This window comes from Athene cunicularia (assembly GCF_003259725.1).
Source record: "Athene cunicularia isolate RWA chromosome 5 unlocalized genomic scaffold, athCun1 chr5_part1, whole genome shotgun sequence".
NCBI lineage: Eukaryota > Metazoa > Chordata > Aves > Strigiformes > Strigidae > Athene > Athene cunicularia.
This window is the reverse complement of record NW_020799101.1, coordinates 43386407-43407529: the sequence shown is the minus strand read 5'-3', so window position 1 is coordinate 43407529 and position 21123 is coordinate 43386407. Positions and strand designations below refer to the sequence as shown.

The following is a 21123-nucleotide window of genomic DNA, read 5'->3' as shown; positions in this document are numbered from 1 at the left end:
GGCTGAGGAGGGGCCGTCGGGGCTCTCACGGCGGCGGCCGCCGTTCCTGGGGACGCGCTGCCGTGCCCGAGGGCCCCGGGGGCGACCGCCCGGGGGGGGGCTGCGCTCCCTCTCCGCCCCTCACGGAGGGGCTGGACAATAGCGGGCAGTGCCCGAGTTGGTACCCACCCTCACCCCTTTTCTTTCCGAGATGGAACGGCCAGAGTTGATGTGGGAAAGGGGCCGAAATTTTGGCCCCGTTTAGAGCCATGGAGCCGAGGTCGGAGAACGGCCCGCGGGCCGGCCGTGGGGAAGGGCATCCTGCTGAATTCCCGCAGGGATGGTTTCTCAGGTGGGAAATAGCATTAATCCTGCATGAGTCTCTAGTTTCCGGGGGGAACTGAGTCCCAGGGGTTTTCCCGAGAGTAGCATATGCAACTGATTCTGTCACGTACAATTTTCTGTCAGATAATCTACCTTAATCCTTCTCTGGGCACTTGGCAATCCTGTAGTCGCATCCTCAACCCACTCCTTAAAACCTCCCAGGGAAGTGGGTCGGCATCTCCAGATGATGTTTCTAGCAGACACTCTGAGTTTCTGCGCTGCCGGCTGACTAGAAGGCAGCACCGTGACCCTTCAGTTTATGCACATACTGAATGAGCCGTGCTTCAATTATTCATTCTGATGCTATTGCAACCTTCTGCAGTTTCTCTTCTCCAGGGACATGATGTGTAACAAGGCTTTGAAATACTTTGCCAATGAGGCTGCCATCCTGTCCAGGCATATGGCAGCTCTTTGCTTGTCTAGCCGTTCTTAAGGGTTAAGTTATAGCCGTAAAAGGTAGGTCAAGGAAAAATGATGATTCCCAGTAGGGCAGCATTACCCTCCACATTCCTTCTGTTCCCCTCTAAAAAGCCATAATTCAGAGTAGTGAGTGGTTAGTGGACGAGGCTCTACAAATGAGTTTCATTTTTTCCATCTGGAGGAAGCAGCACCTTCAAAGTACATGTGGTCTCCATAATGGAGAACCTATAGCTTCAACGTGGAGTTGATTTAAATCTGATCATTTGTCAGTGGTTTGTAGATGAAGGAAACAGATGCAGAAATGAAATACATTGGAACCAGAGATTTGGCGGCAAAACTTGGAATCCCATTTGTTGTTATTTATGTTTTACTAGTGTGATCATCTGCCCATTATGCTGTGCTTTCCAGAGAGCGTTCATTGATACACTGAGAACCATTCATATTTTCTAAACACGGGAGGCTGGGTGAGCCCTCGATGGCAGCAGCTATACTTATGGAAATACAGCACAACTATGCTATGTCCTATATTCGTGTAGGTGCATGGCAGCTTTTATATTCTCCATTTTAATAATAGACATATTTCCACAGAGCAACAAGGCTAACTGTTGATTGCCAGTTCTTGGAATGCTCATTCTTGATCAAATGGTAATCTAGATGAGCACAGGCACACAGATAAATACTGTATGGCCAGGGTGTAATGAACCAAGATAATCTGAACCTTCTGTGCATAGCACCCAGTACTACGAAGACCAAAAGAAAAAGAGGCCCGTTCCAGTGGGAAGTGAACATGCAATGAGCCTCCAAGTGATCACTCTCGTTTTGCCAAAATTTCCATGGTCTTATGGTTAGTTATAGGCAGAGAGCACTGCAACGAACTAACCTGATAGTGACAGCAGATTTCCAAGGTGAAGTGTACCCCTGAGAATATAATATTCTCAGCTGAGAAACTTCTCCCTCAAAGAGATACTCATCTCTACATTGACTCCAAGGCATGACAATAGAGCAAAAAATAGGGCTTAAAATTGCTAGTCTTAAAAATGCTGAAATCTAGGGTTTTGTCACCAGCATCTGAGGTCAGATGTTAGGATCCAGTGGGTTTTACTCCCAAACTTTTCCATTCACCTGTCCTTTTAAACACCCAAATATGAAGTGTACGTTCTACTCCAGGGTGCACAGTTACGGCAAATGATGTTCCACTTGCCTTAGAATTACAGTTTACTGACTAGTTTGTAGGGGCAGGGATCTTTGTACTGGCTTGGAAGACACATCAAGGCTTGGCAATTTGATGGTTCATTGTACATTATTTGCAAGACTGACTCTGATTATCACCCAGCAGAGATTAAAAGCTTCAGCTCTTACTTCTTGATTGACACCCAGAAATTTGATATAGATCCCATTGCCAGCAGATCCAAGCTAAAGTAAAGTCAGGACTTCATTTTTCTTTTCAGCTTTCCTTTACCTTTTCCTTTGCCCCTATCCCAGGAAAGGAAATTTGCCTGATGCTCAAAGGATGTAAGCTGGTAATACACAACTGCTGTGTTGCTGTGTCTTTTGTCAGTCCCTTTTCACCCCCGAGTGCTTTCTTGTCCCTGTAAAGCCTCTCTCTAGTTGCATACTTCCTCCAGACAGGTTAGAGAAAAAAAGGAGGAATTCCTGCTGTATCTAATCAAAGGTCTGAGGTTTCCAGCAGAGGTAACAGCCAGAATCAGGAGATGATCACAGAGCAAGTAGTAAGCGGCTACTCCAGAGGCTAATAATTGATTACTAGGGCCCCATTGAGAAACAGTTCAAATTCATAAAGCCCTATTTCTCCCTCTTCACCCTCCAGCTGGTTAATTCATCCCACACATGTTTTCTGCTGTGCCAGGGCCTCAGCCACAGTGCCAGGAAAACCATCTATATTGGGTTAAGGAATCTGGGGAGACTATTGTAGTGGTTACTGGAATGGGAGCCAGAGCCAAATGAGAGAGTGGGGCCACTGTTGTCAGGAGGAATACCAGATCATCTTTTCTCTTATGTACACAAAGGCCTACTGTCTGTTATGTGCCTGCTCGTGACAACCACAGCTGGTGCTTGAGCTCTGAGGAAAGGAACCTGCAGTCCTTTGGTCAAAGGCAGATGTAAAGAAAATGTTTAGTCCTTTGAAATCAACTAGCTGCCTTGGTGCATCCCTTCCAGTGTGTGCTGCTGGTGTAATGTAATACAGTGGATGTAATAAATGATGACATTTCTAATATATCCTTAAGTCTATGAAGACAGAATCTCTCCCATTCCTTGTTTCAGTATTCCAGCAGGTTCTAACAGAAATGGATTTTGTTCATTTTACATATTAAAATATATTTCTGGCATAAGAGTGAGAGATTTAATTTGGACTTTTTAAAGTAAAAGTTGAGGTTCTTGACCATGGATGCACATTAATTTAAATAATTGCTTTGGTGGGCATGGAGCATAGCGGGTGAAGGAAGCTGTAAACTAGGTAAACATGAACAGGAAGATCTTAAATAATATCAGATGACTCAGAGTTTATAATCTATGTGCTTTTAGTTTGTGCCAGTCCTTCAGGAGGCCACAAGCTGCTTAAAACTGATATGATAGCTGTGTCGGTGTGTCCTGGATCTGCTTTTGTTCAGAGTTTTCTTAGATGACCTGGATGGTGATATAAAGAGTGGGCGTATCACATTTGCCAGGGACATAAAATGGTGAGACTTGAAATATGCTGGAGGAAAAGATTAAAATTCAGAATTATTCCAACAAATTGGAAGAACTGCTAGGAAAAGAACTGGATGAAAATCGGTAGGGGTAAATGCAGGGCGGTACAATAAGCCAGGAATAATCGACTGCATAAGCACAAGAGAGAAGTAAATGACTAGGTTGCAACTCTGCAGAAAAGAATCTGGAGTGTTACAATAGATCACAAGCTGAACATGAGTCAATGTCATGCTGTTGCAAGTGAAGGCAAACATCTTGCTAGGATATATAAAAGACATATAGCCTGGAAGACATGTGAAGCAATCCTCCTGCTCTGTTCAGCATTGCTAAAGCCTCAGCTTAGAGACTGTACAAAGTTTTGGTTATTACACTTTGAGATAGGTGCGATTCAATCGGAGAGAGTCTGGAGAAGGGCAGCAGGATTTATCACAGGTCAGAAAAACGTGACCTGCAAGATGATTTGAAATAAGTGAAATTATTTAACCCAAAGACCAGAAAGCTGGCAGGGGAATATTACAATTTTCAGATACAAAACAGAGGGGGGAATGATCTTCTCTTTGGGCTCATGGTGGAGCAGAAAACAAGCAGCAGCAGAAAGGAGGATTGTTTTAAACTGCAGGAATAATTTTCTAGGACCTAGGATAAAAAAAACTGCTGAATATTTGGTCCAGGGAGGTTGTGAAGACTCCATCATTTTAAGAACAAGTTACACAGTTGTCTGTGAACAATGAAATCAGGCTAGTATTCGTAAAGAATCAAATTAGGCTGGTATCTGTGAAGAATGAAATTAGGCTAATGATCCTATCATGGGAAAGCACCTTGGGTTATTTGACATCTTGAGTTCTCTTCTAGACCATAGTTCTACCATTTCATGAAGGCAACATGCTCATTTCGTGTAAATGAAATAGAAGTTGTCTGCTGGCCCTGTTCCGATGCTTGTCTGATATCCAAGGGTAGAACAGCACCAAGAACACAGTGCGGCTCTTTTCAGAAAGAGCCTGAATGAAAACTAAGGGCTTGCTAGAAGATAGTTAAAAGAGGTCTCTCTTTTTGGAGAAGACACAGGGAACGGGACATTCTGATTTCCCTGGAACAGATGCCTGACTAAGTCTATGAATGCTGATAATAGTGATATGGAAGAAGAAAAATTAATGAGGATTAGCAGTTAGCAAAATGATCTGAACTGAAATTACAAAGTATTCTAGTATTTTATTTCTTGAATGAAAGACTGTAGTCCAAAAATCCTTTTTTTTGGAAATAAAGTGAAATAAAATCATGGAATTCAGAATAGAAATAAAATAAAGCACAGTTCTACAAGTGATGTTTTTAGGCATTTCTCCAGGGAGAGAAAATCTAGGTCCTGTAGTATTCGTGGTTTAACATATATTGTTTAATATAAATGGAACAGGCGGTCCCCTGTGCATGGTGAAAAAATGCTGGATCTCTGTGAGAAGAGAGATAGAAAGAAATAAGAGAGCAATGATCATCTCTTTTGGATGCTGCAGTGAAGAGCTGCACACAAGATCCTGAATAGAACACGTTTTGACTCCAACCAAAGAATTTTTTAATCCTCTAAAGGGAGAAGGATTTTCCTCTCTCCCCAGGGTTTAGACCTTTCCACTCATACAAAAAGAAAAGCTCTTAGAGAAGTTAAAGACATACTGGGAGGAGTGGAAGGGTTTTTTATACCAACCAGGCAATATGGAAATTTTTCTATGAAAACAGGTACTCTCTGGGACTGAAAGGCTGCAAAGCAACTGCTGGAAAGCATCTGTGTTAGTGAACAAGACAAGGAGAAAATGAAGAATTACGCTGAGCTTTTTAGAAGGCTGTTTTCATGCAGCTGTTGCTCAGTGAACTGTGGCATATTAGCATTATAATCTGGTGTCATTTAAACACTCTTACACTGGAATTATCCGTAAATTGATGGAAATCCTCATATTTTGATTTACGCTTGGATATGTGAGCACAAACTGTGACACTATATAAGCCCTGATTGCTTTTCCCCCTGCCCCCATCTTCTATTGCTGCTTGAACACTTTGGGTAAGGTAATTATTTGCTTAGAAAGCCAGTCACTTGATGCCCCAGATATTTCAAAGTAAATTCACATCCCTTCCACGGGAGGACTGGCCAGTGCTTCACATTAGCTTGTATTGCTTTGCCTGAGGTTATTTTATTGCTCCTTCTCCCATCCTTCCTTTGCTTTCTTTATTTCTCATATACAAAACTCAGTCTGTATTTGTGAGACAGAAAGGGTATCCAAAAGAAGGCTTGCTGTGACCTGATGCTAAAGGAGGTTCAGCTTTGGAACGAGGTGGTTCTGGAAGGAGATAAAGAAAAGGATAGCTAATGTAAAACATCTCCTTTTTACTGGTAGGAGGAGGCACCAAGGTGGAGGGATTGTTCTCTAGGAAATTTGGGAGGAAATACGAGACAGGCAGAGAACTACTGAACTGGAGGGGGTTCTGCAGCTGGTGATCTCCTGTTGGAAGCTGTTGATAATTATGTTGAAAGGGGAAGGTGTTAGCAGTAGCTAGAAGGAAGGTAGGGGACTGAAAACATTTGAGTAGAGGGAGCACTGGCTTGATATGAACTGAATGTGAACATTTGTTTTTAGGGTGCATGGCTGAAATTTCTCTGTGTGGTTGTGAGGAAATTGTGTAGGCTATTGCAAATGGCACTTCTGTCAGTATGAGCTGCATATTTAATGCAATGTAACGGTATCCAAGCCTGCTTTAAATAAAGCATCTGCATAACAGTGTTCAGAGCAGCCATATCCTTCATGTTAGGTTTTTTTTTTTCTTTTATATTATGTCCAGTTAGGGTCCAAATGTCACATAAAACCTGCCAGCGGGTTGCTGCAGTCATTATTTCAGTATTTTAGCAAAATTCTTTTCCTATAAGCAAAAATCAGAGGCAGCAGCTTCAAGCTGTCAAAGGCAGTTTTGCCTAGGAGGAAGCTGGCTGGTCACACAGATGAGCCTGGAATCTGTGAACACTTGACAGGCTCTGAGCGCTTTCTCACTGTGAATGAGGAGCTGATGAGTGAACAGCAGTGTCCAGCAGCGCTTTTTGATCATAATGCCAAAGACTTTTACCAGCAGCTTCCCAATGCAGATGGAATTTTACAGAAATAGTCATACAAGATTTTCTACTGCCATTATGAGGGGACTGACATTTTTTAAATACTGGAAACAATATAAAGCCAGAAAGCAGATTTGGGAAAACTTTGTAAAACTATGTGTGTGTTAAGGAGGTTGTTCAGCAAATGCTTCTCTCTGTCCCTTCACCCAGGGCACTAGACACTGTCGTGTGGGCAGCAGCACCTTTGTTTTAGATTGTCACCAAAAAACCCCAAGTTTTGTTCACAGTTGATTTGTAGGGGGGTTAAGGGAGGAACTTCATAGCACCGTGTTGAAGAAGATGACAAGCTGATGAAATCCATGGACCAAAATATGCTCAGAATTTAAGAAGTGGAAGCAGAAACTGGGGGTTTTCTGAAGATATCAGCTATCACTTCACAGCTTTGGGATGTCTCATTTGCACCAGCTACAGCCTTCTGAGAAGTAGTTGTTAGAAAATGGCTAAAAAATTGAAAAGGCCCAGGTTCCAGCTGTCTACAGGCATTCCTCAGAGACATCTCATTACAAGGGATTTGGCAGAAAAGATCACTGGAAATGGAGAACGGCACATTGCTGACTGTGAAGGGTCAGTATTAACAAACATGGCAATGACTAACTTTGCTAACTTACTTTGCTGCTTTCAACTGTGTTATCTATAGACATAAAGAATGATACCGGGCCAAGAATGTGATAAACTGATTCATGAAAAGCAACTGATACTGAAGAGCACCATGTGTATTGCGGAATTTCATTGTCAGTCAAGAACTTCTCTACCACCCAAGGGAAATCTGGGTCTCAAGAGATTATCTGGTGACAAAAATGAGGGTAGTCGCCTGCAATGATTATTCTTTAAATGATTGTTTCTTGATCTGTCTACCAATTTACTGGGTATGAAGGCAACAGGATTGTCACGTCAGACAATTAGAGAACATGACCCGAAAAAAGTCTCATTAGTGTATGTGAACTTTGACTGACACCTCCCTTTCCCCAAACAGTTTGCCAGAGCAGAGTTTTCATTCTGGAATAATACTGGCCTCTGTGTCAGTGCTGATCACACAATGCTTGTTTCTTCTCAGTTCTTCAGGCCTGTGTCCTGACCCAGCAAGAGGAGGAGCAGAAAGGAAGATGCCAGAGCAGAGACGGAAGGAAGATACACAGATCTTAATGCCTTTCATCACCTTCTTCACTAAACTAGAGCTCAGTGAATTTCCAAATTGAGATGTTGCAGCATGTTGGCAGTGAAGAGCAGCACTGCAGTGCAATTCACAGTGTTCTCTGAGTATCTTCACAGTAATGAAACAGCAGGGCATGAAAAGAAATGAATGTGAGTTTTTTGGCTGAGTGTGATGGCAGCTGTTAAAAGACAGCATGCTTTCCTGCCTTACCTGTCAAGACAAGAAAAAAAAAATCCCAAGGAAAGCAGCATTCCTGTAGGCAAATGCCCCAGTACAGATTGAGTTTTTTCAGATGGATTTTCAAAGCCTACTGTCAGAAAATACCAGTCAATAATGTGAAATTTTCTTAAAGTATGTTATACTGCAGCCTTTGATGGATAGAAAGACGGAAGCAATTCTGTTTCCATTGATGAATCATAGTGTTACAAGCTGATCTATCAAGCAAAGGGAGCCAAATCTCATCCTTTCTGAATGTTTTCTGTTAACTGCAGGTGATTGAGAGGGACGAGAGTTACCCAACTTGTGAATGTCTTTGGTTGCACTGCTAAATCAACCTTAGCAGTCAGTGAACTCAGACATGACTAGGAAACAAAAATAATTTTTGTTGTCATTGTGTGTAATCCAAGCTGGCATTCAGCTATCCATTAATCCCCTTAGGGGACAACTACTGGACTCCACAGGCCCATCCAAACTTGTGATTTGATGATCAACCAGTGAGAACCAGCATATTCCCTCTAGCTTTTACCCAGGTGGGTGATGTGGCAGGTCTTAGAGCAATGACTGGAGGGCAGCATTCCAGTGAGTGGGGGAAAGGGTTGGAAGCAACAACTGCAAGCACAGAGTTCCAGGAAAAATGAGAATTATGTGCCCACTCAGGACCTTACATAGCAGTTAAATTGAAATCATATAATATATTGGCTGACACAAATTGCAGGAGCACAGATTCACAGAAAGGAAATTGAGGACATAAAACCATTACAGAGAGAACAAACCTTGAGAGCACACCACAAGTTCCAATATCTCTTATAATGTCTTGACAGCCTCATGTACAACAGTCTGCAAGAGGAAGGTATAACACTACAAGAGGAAGGTATAACACTAAAGTTGCGATTCCTGTAATGTACAGACAGTCCAAATGACTTCCCTGTTTAGTGCACGTCTGTGTGTGTCAGGTTCCACAGGTTCCTATTAGTTCCCAGGCAGAGAAACTTACTATTAGCAGTTGTTTTCATTCTTTATAAGGGGACAAGAGGAGAACATGAAAGGATCACTGCAAGAGTTTTCTCAACTGATTTCCCAACTGATGACCTGACAGGTCTGCTGGACGATTGGGCATGTGGATGAAGGTGGCAGTGTGGAACAGGAAGGAAAGCCAGTACAGCCTGTGTTTAACTGGAACAATTACTGTCATCCTGATGAAACTTCCTTTAGTGTCTATAAGTATCTGTTACAATTAAGGGTTGAAAGAAAACTGACAAACAGGGCATTGACTCTGAGAACTTCATAGGAACCTCCTCTTCTGACCTGCGTCGTTGGAGGATGAAAATATTCAGCTGCACCGAAAGAAACTGCTGCTTAGATGCATGCAGGAAAGTGTGGTTTAAAAAAATCAAACAGTAACTACCTATACTGTAAATATCTGCCTGCAGTAATACCTGTAAATACCTACCTATAGTCTCTGAACTGTTGCTAGACACATTTGTTACAGAAGCAGTGGGGATTATCCCCAGAGCTAAACTTCCCTTCACTGGAAGGAAGTGGGGTAGAAAAACTGAGCCATGGTATGTAACAATAAAACAGAAGAATAATGGGGTTAGAATCTGAGCTGATTCCACAGTACTAATTCTAGTGTCACTCTGCACACCTAGTATTTCTCCTTTGTCACTAACAGCTCAGTTTATTGATTATAGCACATAGATGTTTTTTTGGGGGAAAAAAAAAAAAAGTCCCTAAGATGTGAGCTACACCACCACTTCAGGAAAACCTAAGAACAAGCTTGTGTTCAGCGGGGCTGTTTCATTCTTTATCAGCCCTTTAAAGTCCCCAAGCTTCATTAATTCTTGGGAAAAAACGTTCATCTTTTTCCTGCCCAAACTTGCTAAAAAAGAGAAATTACAAGAGTAGTCTGTGATGTTCAACCCATCTGTGTCTTCCTTAGGTTCCCAGTTTTTGTCTCCAACACAGAGACGTCATCTGCAAACACTTCTAAACTTTCTCCCTCATTGCCTCTTAAGAGAGTCTCTCCTGGTCATTCTAGCCATTCTGTTCCTCTTCACATTCTCCTTTATCACCGCTATAATACTAACTGGATCTTGCCCATTGATTCCAGCTGGTCAGATGATAAAATGGAACCAAAAGAAAATGAACACAAGCTTGCTGACTCTCATTTTAGCACCTTTAATCCTGCAGGGTTTGTTAGTTTTTTCCCTGACTTTGTAATAGCATAGTAAAAGTAAGAAATCTTATGCTACATTTGCTTGTTATTACCCATGTCCCCTATCCTATGTCTTCCAGCCTGTAAGCATCTTTTAAAAGCTCTTCTACAGAGTCCAGCAATGTGTCATTCAGCAGGCTACCAGCTTCTTTAAATATCGTAAACCAGGTGAGAAGTTTACAATAAAATCATCCTTGTAACTAAGTCTTGTTCATTTTTATAAAATAATTTCCCATTTGCCTTTGTAACAGCCTGCATTGTGCTGCTTGTGCTCAGCATTCTTCCTCATAAGGTGTCTGTCACTCCAATAGTACTGTTGCTGGGGTGGTCTGTCTGACAGCATCCATGTGCTTGATACGGTTTTACCTCCACAGCCAAAGCAAAAAAAAAAACCCAGGACTTCTGTGGGAAAAGTCCTCCTGCTGTGTGGCTTCCAGCCCAGCCACCTGGAACAGTGAAATTGCCCTCTACTCCATTCTCTGAGGTCTCTGTGCCTATTTCTTTGTTTAGAGGTAGTTTTTGAGCTGGCCAGTCTTCCTTTTGGGGCCTTCCCCTCTCCCTGTCTTAACTGAGGTCTATGGTATATGCTGCCGAAATGTCAGTTACTTTCTTTTCTCTATCAAAATACCTCCTGGCATTTGAGGCCAGATTGTTTCTGTTAATCCTTTTTTTATGCCAGCGTGACCTGCCTTCTGGTGCAGCAATCGGGTTCCTCCTGAAGAGATGGGATGCTTCCACAAAGCCTTGTTCCACCAGCTCAGCATCTCTTGTGCACACCAGGATAAGGAAACACACACATAAACCAGGCTAAAAAAGGAAATTAGGTTTGGGGGTGGGAAAAGCAGTGGTTTAACTTTGTCATTGCTGTAACTGGATCCATGCAAAAATTCCTCCTGTTGCAGTGGTCTCAGTGTTTTATGTTAAAAGGTAGCAGTGTTAAATAAACACTGGGCTGCAACAGCCTCCTGGCTTTCTCAAGCTGCGGTTTCCAGTCTTCTCTGGCCTGTGCTTCCACAGAAACCATTTATCACTGAATGCCCAGTAACGGCTAGGTTTTTTTCACTGCTTACTGCTGGTGTGATTTCAGTGATGGCTTATCAACAGTTTAACTGCATGTGCAGAACAACATTATAGTATTCAACACATTTTATGAGCTACAGTCTAAACTCAAATGTTCTAACAGTGTTTTCTTCCACTTCTGCTCAGCGTTAGAAAATGTTTCTTTGCTTTACAGTTTTTAGTCTTTTTTGCTTGAGGAGTGTGTGGTGGAGAGTTGGATTTATGTAATTTATTCACTTAGAAAAGGATGTAAGAAAAATATATATTACATTTTAAAGCATTAGTCTGTTAGAATAGCTCCTTGCTTCCACCTAGGGTTTATTCAGCCATCTTCTCTACTAAAACACCACTTAGCCTGACTAAATAAATATATTTTTAAATGTGCATAGTAGCCAAAACAGAAGATACGATGTGTCACCCTTGCATTTCAAACATGTATACCCAATTTCCCTGAATGCTGTTATAGAAAGAAAAATCTTAATGTCAGAACTATCGTGTTTCCATTTTGATCGGTGAATATACATCATCTTATGTATCATCACTTTAGCTTAAACTTAACTTAAGCAACTTAAACAGAGTTGTTAGGGCTTTGGGTGAAATATATCAGTTTTAATTAATACTCTGAAGTGCAGGCTAGCGTTAGAGGCTTATGCCAAAATACACTCTCCATTTCCTTTTCCTGAGTACAGCTGGAGTTGAGGCACTTTAAAAGAATTTTTGTCTCCACATATCTTTGAGTACACAGAAGATGGTGTATTGTGTTAAAGGACTCCCTTGACTCAAGGAAACATTTAAAATTAAGTACTTTCTATTAATGCCATACAGTTCTGTCATTCAAAGTGTGGCTTATAGTTTCCAAAAAGCATCCTGGATGCTTCAGACAATGTTTTACCTCTCAGGATTGGTCCAGAGTTCAAAAAATCCCATTCATCGAAAGCAGAGAAAGGCCAAAGCCATAAGTGAATCCCTGATTTTGTCACATTGTACTCATTATACAGATAGTGCTTTTGAGGATCTGCTACAATCAATTCCTTCTTGATGCTAGAAGAAGTGATGCATTTGCATCATTATCTGATGCTCTTAATCTCTATCAGATGAGTGGAACGCACAGTATGTGGTGTCTGGGGAAAAAAAAAATCTTGCTAACTATAGTCCAAGATGGCTGTTCATTACACAGGCTTTCACTGATTCAAATAATTGAAACATTTGCAGCTGTCCTTAAATATTAGAGTGAGAGATAGGAAGAAGAGGGCTTTGCTCTTGCAGCTTACAGGGTTTTAAGAACTTTTTCTAACAGTTAATCTAATTGCACTCCTTCACTTTTGTTTCATATCTCATCCTTCAGTTATCTTCTGGGTAAAACTCCCACCGAAATTAAAGGACTCTTGCCTAAGGTAGGACTAGAGAATCTAGCTCATTAATGTTTTGGAATAAAAAGAAAACCCTTGTGAGTTTTGCAAGAAAATCTGGCCTGCAAGTCTAGAAATGGGGTGACCTTTCTATTATTGAAAGTCCTTCTATAAATCCATGGATTTCAGTAGAAGAGGGGAGCTAATTGTCTTTCCACTGGTCGATTGATTCTGTTCCAGGACAGAAAAATCACCTCCAGCAAGCACAAAGCTATTAAAGTTTCCTGGGTCATACAAATGGTGAATTCTGTCTCTCTTTTAAAAAAAAAAAAAGATCTACAACTCCTGTTCTGCTGTGTGAGTCACTACCGTTTTAGCCCCTTCTTTCCAGGTCATTAATTTAATGTCAGTGCCTTTGAGAACTGTTCAGCTCCACCATGTGTTTTGTGCCTCCTATTCCAAAATTAGTTTCTTGGCTTTTTCCCTGAGCGCTGCTGTCCCTGTTGGTACTGCCTCGTATAAAGGTGGTAGCATACCTTGTTTATCCCTTGGGTCTGCTTGGCTTCATTGCATACTTCTGTGGTGGTACCACAATAAGGGATGGTAGGGTCGGGGACAGAGGGCCCTGACTCCTATGTGTAAATGTAGTGAGAATAAGGCAGCTGCTATGCATGACACATTCATAGCCCATGCTGGAGACCCACTTTTCACCTCTAATCTGGGTCAAGACCCTGGGTAAAGACCCACCTCACTCTGCAGTTTTAAAACTTATGCCACAGCATGAATTTAAGACTGATACCACGGTGTCCATGGCTGGCCTCACTTCCCTGGTGCTATCTCTTCCCTGCTGGAAGGAAGCCATCCCAGTAAAAGACTTGAGCACCAGAAGCATTTGCTGGGGGAGCAACAGAGCGTTTTGGAAGCTTTTATCTTTCAGACTTATTACACTAATACTCAAGTCCAAGAGTTGTCGTGAGTTACCTGTTTATGGCAGCCCTGTAGCTAGCTGAATCTTCCTAATGATTGGCAAATTATTCTTAGACTGGTTTGGTGCAAAAGGCAGTTATTAGATACGTTCTAAAATATTTTTAAAAGATAAAAGAACCTAAATAGTCCTGAAAGTGGTGAGTGGGAGCTGTCAAGGAAACAACTTGCTAATGGAAACACAGCATAATTAACTCCCTTATTTAAATGACTTGCCAGTAAGTTATTGGGAAGAGCTGATAAATAAGGGACTGCAGCAGCAGAAAGTCTTTGCAACAGTAACTGAGTGATGCAACCTTTCACAAGTGACCTTATTACAGAGAAATTAGCTTTGAGACAGAGACAAGGATAGTGGTCGTTTGACAGAACATAAGGTCAGATTCACTACAGAGTTTATTAAACTGTTTTGTCTTTCTGTGGTTTTTGGCCAGCAGCAACGTGCTTGCAGTATATTCCCCGACTCCTGGATACGCTGAGCAAGCTCTGGAGCACAGGCAGCGCTTTGGAACCAGGCAGGTTAGTGTGGCTAAAAAGGCAAATGCCAAACCCTTTCCTGTCATTTTGTGTCTCAGGAGTGTGCAGCCATGTCACAGTTATCCTGGTTCTCCAAGCAGCCACACCATGGTGATCACTGGAATAATAATGGATGAGTATGAATCAGAAACATCTAATAGCCCTTTTAAGTTTGCCTTTAGGGCTTGGTTTTCTAGGCTGGAAGCTGAAATGAGCCTGCCGTGCTAGATGTATCACTCTGCACTCTGCAGAAATAATCCTGCTGAACCAGAGGCTGAACTCACAGTGTGACAGTTTAGGATTTAGTTCTTGATGGGATGTTAGGGCCTATTAGTATTGTTTAAACAGCAGCAATGGCCAAATGCTGTACAGACATGGGAAGAAGAAAGTCTTTGCCCTGAGGATCTCGCAAACTAAATGGCAAAGTGAGGAAAAATAAAGACAGCATGGAAGCAGATGCATGGCAATTAGCTATGGGTTAATAGTTCCATTGAAAATACTTTCTTAAATTAATTTGCTGGATTAAAATACTTGCTTAAATCAATTTGTTGTCTCTCAGACCTGCCATTAGCTGGTTAGTGCCATGGAAGTGTCATGGCTAGGGTCAGTAGCGAGTGAATTTTCAGCTGTGAGAAGGCAGTAGCTATGGGAATCGGTTATAGAATCAGGAATCATGACTTCGAAGGTCTCTAGTCTCACCTCCTGCTGAAAGCAGGGCCAACACTGGATGCAGACCAGGTTGCTCACAGCTTAAGCCGGTCTGGTCTTGAAAACTTCCAAGGCTGGAGATTTCACAGTCTCTCTGGGCAAACTGTTCCGTTCTTAATTGCCCTCCACAGATCCCGTCTGAACCTTCCCCTTTGGTTTTTATGACCATTGTCTCTTATTCTCCCACCATGCACATAGTGAAGAACCTAGCTCTGCCATCTCAGTAACCTTTTCTTCAGCTGGAAGGCTGCTACTGAATCCCCCCCAAGCTTTCTCTTCTCCAGGCTAAACAAGCCCAGTTTCCTCTGCCTCTCCTCATAGGGCAGGTGCTCCAGACCTCAACCCTCCTGGCTGCGCTCTCTGGAGTCACTCAGGTGCCAGCTAAAGGAGAACAATCACTCACTGCCTGTGGTTACTGTTGATGCACCCCAGTGTGCTGTTAGCGTTCATTACTTGCAGAGCACAGCACTAGCTCAGGTAGGATTCCTAGATCCTTTTCAGTAGCACTGCTCCCCAGTCACTTAGTCGCCAGCCTGTACCAACTCCCAGGGTTAGTCCATCCCAGGTACAGGAATTTGCATTCATCTTTGCTAAATTTCCTTTCAGTCCATTCCTCCAGCCCGTCTAAGTCCCTATGAATAGCAGCTGTGCCTTCAAGTGTATTGGCAAACCCTCTGGTTTGGTGTCATCTGCAGCCTTGATGAGTGGACATTCTGTCTCCTTCCCCAGGTCATTGGTAAAAAGTATTAAAGAGGACGTTTGAAATTAAATATTAAACACTAGCCCTTGAGCCTGACAACCCAGCCAGTTTTTTCACCCATCTAGTAGTCCACTTATCTAGATTGTAACATCACAACTTAGATACAGGAATGCTCTGGGACACTGTAACAAAAACCTTGCTAAAAGGTGGATCCTAATAGTGGGACAGCTAAAAGATGGTCTGTTCTCACAAGAAGGCAATCAGTTTGGTTATACATGACCTACCCTCATTTGATCAGCACATGCTAAATGTCATGTCCTTTGCCTAGAAATGTGTTCCAGGAAGCACATGATTTTCCTGGGGACCAAAGTGAGGAGCAAACTGGCTGACCAGCCTGTAGTTCCTCAGGTTGTCTCACTTGTTCTTTCTGAAGATGCTGCAACATTTGCCTTTCTCCAGTCACCAGGGGCCTCCTTTGATCTCTGTGACCTTACAAAGGTGCTAGGGAGTGGCCTCAATATGACATAAGTCAGCTCTCTCAACAGTCTTCAGTGCAACCTATGAGGACCCATGGATGTGTTCAGGAGAAGCAGGCTAAGTCAGGAGAAACATCCTGAATTCAGGGGCATGGAGGAAAAAACTGAAATGTTTGTTAGAGAAGTGATCTAATGTCAAACTACAACATGGATGGATATTTCTTTCTACTTTTGCTACTGTGTCACTTTCATGCAATTAAGCAAGAATCTAATTCCTTCTTGGGTTCACATCTATTAAAACTGCATTTCAGATTTCAGTTTTATTCTTAAGTGTGGAAGAGCAGGGACTGTAGGTCAAGCTGAATTCCTGTTGGTGAATGATTCTAGGTATCACATCTTGCCAAAACAGGATCCCATTGCCACCTCACAGTCTATGTGGATCCAGTCTGCTTTGCTTCTATTACTAGACCATCCCAGTTGGTTCAAATATTTAACCCTTTATCCTTTTCAATTCAGGATTTGTCTTCACCCCTCCCCCCAATGAGTAGCATGTTTTGCTCCTGTTCTGCTGGTCTGTGAATTCATTGTTTGCAGGCTGGCAAGGCACCCGTTCTGGGGTGACAGATGGGGCAGACTGTAAACCAGGCAGTTGCCTCCCAGCCTGAATGATATTTTAATAAGCACAGGGAGGTGACAGAGGGAGAAGCTTCGCACTGGAATGAGTGGCAGTTTTGTTTTCAGCCTGAAAGCACTAATAGATGATTTTTGGCCTCAGTCCAAAAAAAAAAAAAAAAAAAAAAAGAGAAAATCCCATTAGCTCCTAACTTATCCCTCTTTTTAAGGGTCAAAGAAGTTTTTTCTCTCCAGTCTATTATCCAGATAGGGAATCTTTCCCTGTTATCAGTATTTCAGTTCTGTCTCAGGGATCCTATACTTTGCGAGACTTGCATTTTATTTATCTTTTGTTTTGCTTCTTTTTTTTTTTTTTTCATTTTCTCTGTTGTCTTCCTTCCTTCCCTAAACATTCTCTCTTCTTCTCGTTTCTTTACACTCTTCACAGTTTCATGGTGAAGTCTGTCTGAATAATGGGATCTACCAACTTGGTTTCCAGCTTCTGCATCCTGTGAAACAGCTAGTGCAGTGTTAGCCAATGGCATCTGCATGGGAATCTCTAGAGCATATGTCCTCTTCTCCCTGCCCTTCAGCTGTATCTCAGATATATAATACAGGGTCTGTGCAGGGCTTTGTTTCATCCTTGGTCTAATGAATAAAAGCACTACAAAAGGGAGCTCTGGCAAAGCCCCAGTAAGCTCTGAGATCCCTCTGCTTTGTGAGCAACACAGTGTTTTGCAGACAAGCTGTAGGATAGCAAGGCTTCCAAAGAAGAAGACTTTTTTTTTCTTCCTATGAGAACAGGGAAAAAAGGTCCAGCTCTCACTAGGAAAATACCAAAATGGTGCTGAGATCTGAACTGAGGTATGGTCCCATACACTGATAAGAGAATGCACTTCAAACTTCTCAGTATTTGGACATAGACCTTCATATCTATTTAGCAAGATTCAGGTCTGGTTTTCAACTGGAGTATGAGCTGGAAATTAATGGGATTCCTGCTAAAATATGCTTCTTGTTCCTTTCAGATACAATGATGACAGTGAAGGTTCAGGTCCTGTTTGGCTTCCTTTGCTGCATGATATTTCTGCCTACAGATGGCTTCCCAGCAGACACCAGTACTGAATTTCGCTCTGCTTTCTCTGTGGCCAGAACCAGCAGCATGGAAGGGAGCTCCGAGATGGTCATTACCTTTGACAAAGTGTATGTGAACATTGGCAATGACTTTGATCCCAAGACTGGATTGTTCCGCTGTCGGATCCCTGGAGCCTACTACTTCTCCTTCACAGTTGGGAAATACCCAAAGAAAAACTTGTCTGTCATGCTGATGAGAAACAAGAATGAAGTGCAAGTGATTGTGTATGATGAACATCACCGCAAGGAAAGGAAGGTAGCCAGCCAGAGTGCCATGCTCCAGCTTGACTACGGTGACACAGTTTGGCTGCGGTTACATGGAGATCCCAAGTATGCTCTTTACAGCAACGTGGGCCCCTATACAACTTTCAATGGCTACCTAATCTATCCCGACACTTCTGCCTTCTTCCAGAATGCTCTTAGCTCTCAAGAGCTGGGGCCACACCATCGCACTATTCAGCAGCTTCCTGGAGAGCGGAATGAAGCTTCACATCAACGTGTGTTATCTGATCAACCGAACAGGGAACAAGACCCTCGCTCTGCATTTTCTGTTGCCCGCTCACAAAGTCTCCTGGGGACAGATGACAAGCAAACTCAACATGAGCCAATCACATTTGACACAGAGTTTGTGAACATTGGAAAAGATTTCAATTCCTCCACCGGTATCTTCTCATGCCGTATACCTGGTGCATACTATTTCTCCTTCACCATCGGCAAAATGCCCTTTAAGACTATGTCAGTGAAACTTATGAAGAACCACAATGAGGTGCAGGCCATGATCTATGATGACAACCACTCCAAGAGGCGGGAGATGCAGAGCCAGAGCATCATGCTGCCTCTTCAAACGGGGGACACCGTTTGGCTCTACAGCCATCAGCACGATGGCTATGGTGCCTACAGCAACCATGGCAAGTACATCACCTTCACAGGCTTCCTGATCTATTCAGAGGCTCAGCCAAAACGGCTTCCAGGTGCCAGCTCACCCCAAGGGTCAAATAATTAAACGCACATGTGAAAGGAGCATAAGAAAAGCCAAGGTGCCATGAACTTGGATATAGCTCCTCCTCGAATATCATCCTCTACTTTGAGCATGCTACCATGTGTCCAGTGCTCTCCTTACGCTGCACGCTTGTGCTCTGTCTGCAGGGCCGCTGCTGTGTCTGCCATTCATCCGTAGAAAGGTCTTTACAGGTTGTATGTGTGTGTCCTGTGTTGGTGTTTGATTTAAGCATAAAGCATGAGGTAGTTGTGGGGCAGGGGTGGGGCAGTGTAGTGAGATGCTGAGGATCAGAGAAGCACTGCGGTAATCTCACTGCAGATCCCCAGCATCCAGAAAGCAAAGGAGGTGGCGACTTTCCTTGCATATGTGGGGAGGGAATAAATGTAATGGAAATGAATGTATTAAAAATACAAAAGATGTAACATTTTCTCGGATTGGAATTTGTTGTTACTTGTGAGACTTGTGTGCTTGTCACTGGCTGAGGTACCAGTTCAGGAGAGACAGAAGCACGGTGATCGTATGAGCTGCAGTATGTGTTACTGAGACAGTCTGTGTACACTCTTTTTTTATCATTCGTGTGTGTGAAGTGTTGGTACCTCTTACAATTTTATTGCAAGTTTCACAATATTTGGTGCTTTTCTTAATTTCACGTTGGCAAAGGCAAGAAACTGTGTTTGAGAATCTCAGCTTCCATTTAATGAAAGTAATACATTTAGAAACAAACAAAAAAGTAGGCTTCTAGCCCTTGTAGTAAAGGATGAGGACTCAAATCTATGAACAGACCATCTTCTGAAAACTCGGAAGCAAGGTGAGAAGAATGAAAAATTAAAAATGTATTTTAAAATCAATATTTGGATGAGGAGCAGGCTCATATGGTGTGTGAGTAGTGTCACACCGTGCAATGGCAGTGTTGACTGCAGGGGTGTTACATTCTCCAGAAATGAACTCCTGGAATACAAGGGTATGGCTAACATGCCATACGCTGTATCCATAACCTGGTGCAAATGGGATCAAAATGGTACCATTAAGTGATATTTTCAGCTTCTATGTCCCAGTGGTTTCTTACACACAGTGTTTTGCTGGGCCATAGCGCTGCTGTAGAGAGACTGGTGTGTTCCTGCAGGGTGGTTGGGACTGACAGTGGGATGCCCTGAGGGGTGTAGAAGGAAAGCAGGAGGCTTCAGGCTTCATCCTAGTGCAATTGGTGCTGTTTCAGTTGAGCTAAACCCTGGTTTGTCTCCCAAAATACATAAACTGCAAAAGTGCATCACCTTGAGCATCCATGAAACTTTGTGGCATCACTTGAGTTTAATTTATAATCTGCTCGACAGATAGCAGTGGTCTTAAACTGATCCTAACAAATCCTGAATTCAAAACAGTGTATTTGCATCTGGGTCACAAAGCCAACCCTCTCAACCTGTATCCAGACATTCATATAGCTCAGACTGTAAATTATCCAGGAAGACAATATTTTCATGCACTAGTGCCATCCCAGCTCAGCTTTTTGATGATATTCTCTGCTCAAACTGGACTTGTTTGCAGCCACTCTCTGTCTCTGTCACTCCATATATATCCTAGACATTGAAGACTGGGGACATATTTGGGAAAAGGATGAAGGGTAGAGATTGGAGGTATGTAAAAAGCCATCATAAAAATAAAAGAACATCATGTGGGACACTAGTTTACTAGAAGTTATACTTCAAATAAAATGCTAATCTTAATTCCTACATCCTTTAGGGAAAAACAAACAAACAAAAACCAACAGGCAACAGCTTTATGAACTGTGTAGTTCTGTCTTCTCCTGTCATAGCCCTAACCTGACCTCTAAAACCATTCTCTGTGGCAACTTGCTTCCAGGCTTCTTATTCCTGCCTCACCATTTCTTCTCTCCATCTGTTGGGCAACAACAGCTTGGAAAAAGATTAACTAGGTCAAAAACTAGCAGTTCCCACTTTGAATGTCACACATGCCTCCTTTGTTGAGCATGGAAGATTAGGAGTATATTGCTAGAAAGGGAATTATGGGTCCCATCATCTAAGCACATGCAATGAATATTCAAAATTAATGTACCTAAAAAGACAGCAGAAAACCTAGAGAGACAAAGAAAAAAAAAAAAATCAAAACCCTCCCAAGTAGATAATTACATTTATTTAATTCCACACTGCAATGTGTAGCACAGAAAAAGGTATAATGATCTCTTTCTATAAAATAATTCTATTTCTGATTTTGAGGACAGAGACTGTGTATTTATTATGTTTGGCTTTTAAAGTGCCATATCTGTACAAAAAAAACTTCATAGAAGAGGGAAAATCTGCTGAAGAAATAACTAGGTCATGGTCCTAAGGAATTTAAATGAGATTTAAGGAA

At 42.3% G+C, this 21123-nt stretch overlaps 1 protein-coding gene across 1 annotated transcript; it reads left to right on the top strand.

Annotated features, from left to right (window-relative positions):
* Nucleotides 1-14047: 14047 nt before the first annotated feature.
* On the top strand, nt 14048-19187 carry C1QTNF4 (C1q and TNF related 4). Its single transcript, XM_026849923.1, has 2 exons — nt 14048-14132; nt 17651-19187. Exon 2 carries the CDS (start codon nt 17656-17658, stop codon nt 18757-18759), a length of 1104 nt encoding a protein of 367 aa, XP_026705724.1. The 5' UTR covers nt 14048-14132; nt 17651-17655; the 3' UTR covers nt 18760-19187.
* Nucleotides 19188-21123: the final 1936 nt, after the last annotated feature.

What these genes read in the sequence shown, in the direction of transcription:
- C1QTNF4 (XM_026849923.1), top strand. Translation starts at nt 17,656, where the DNA reads ATGATGACAGTGAAGGTTCAGGTCCTGTTTGGCTTCCTTTGCTGCATG.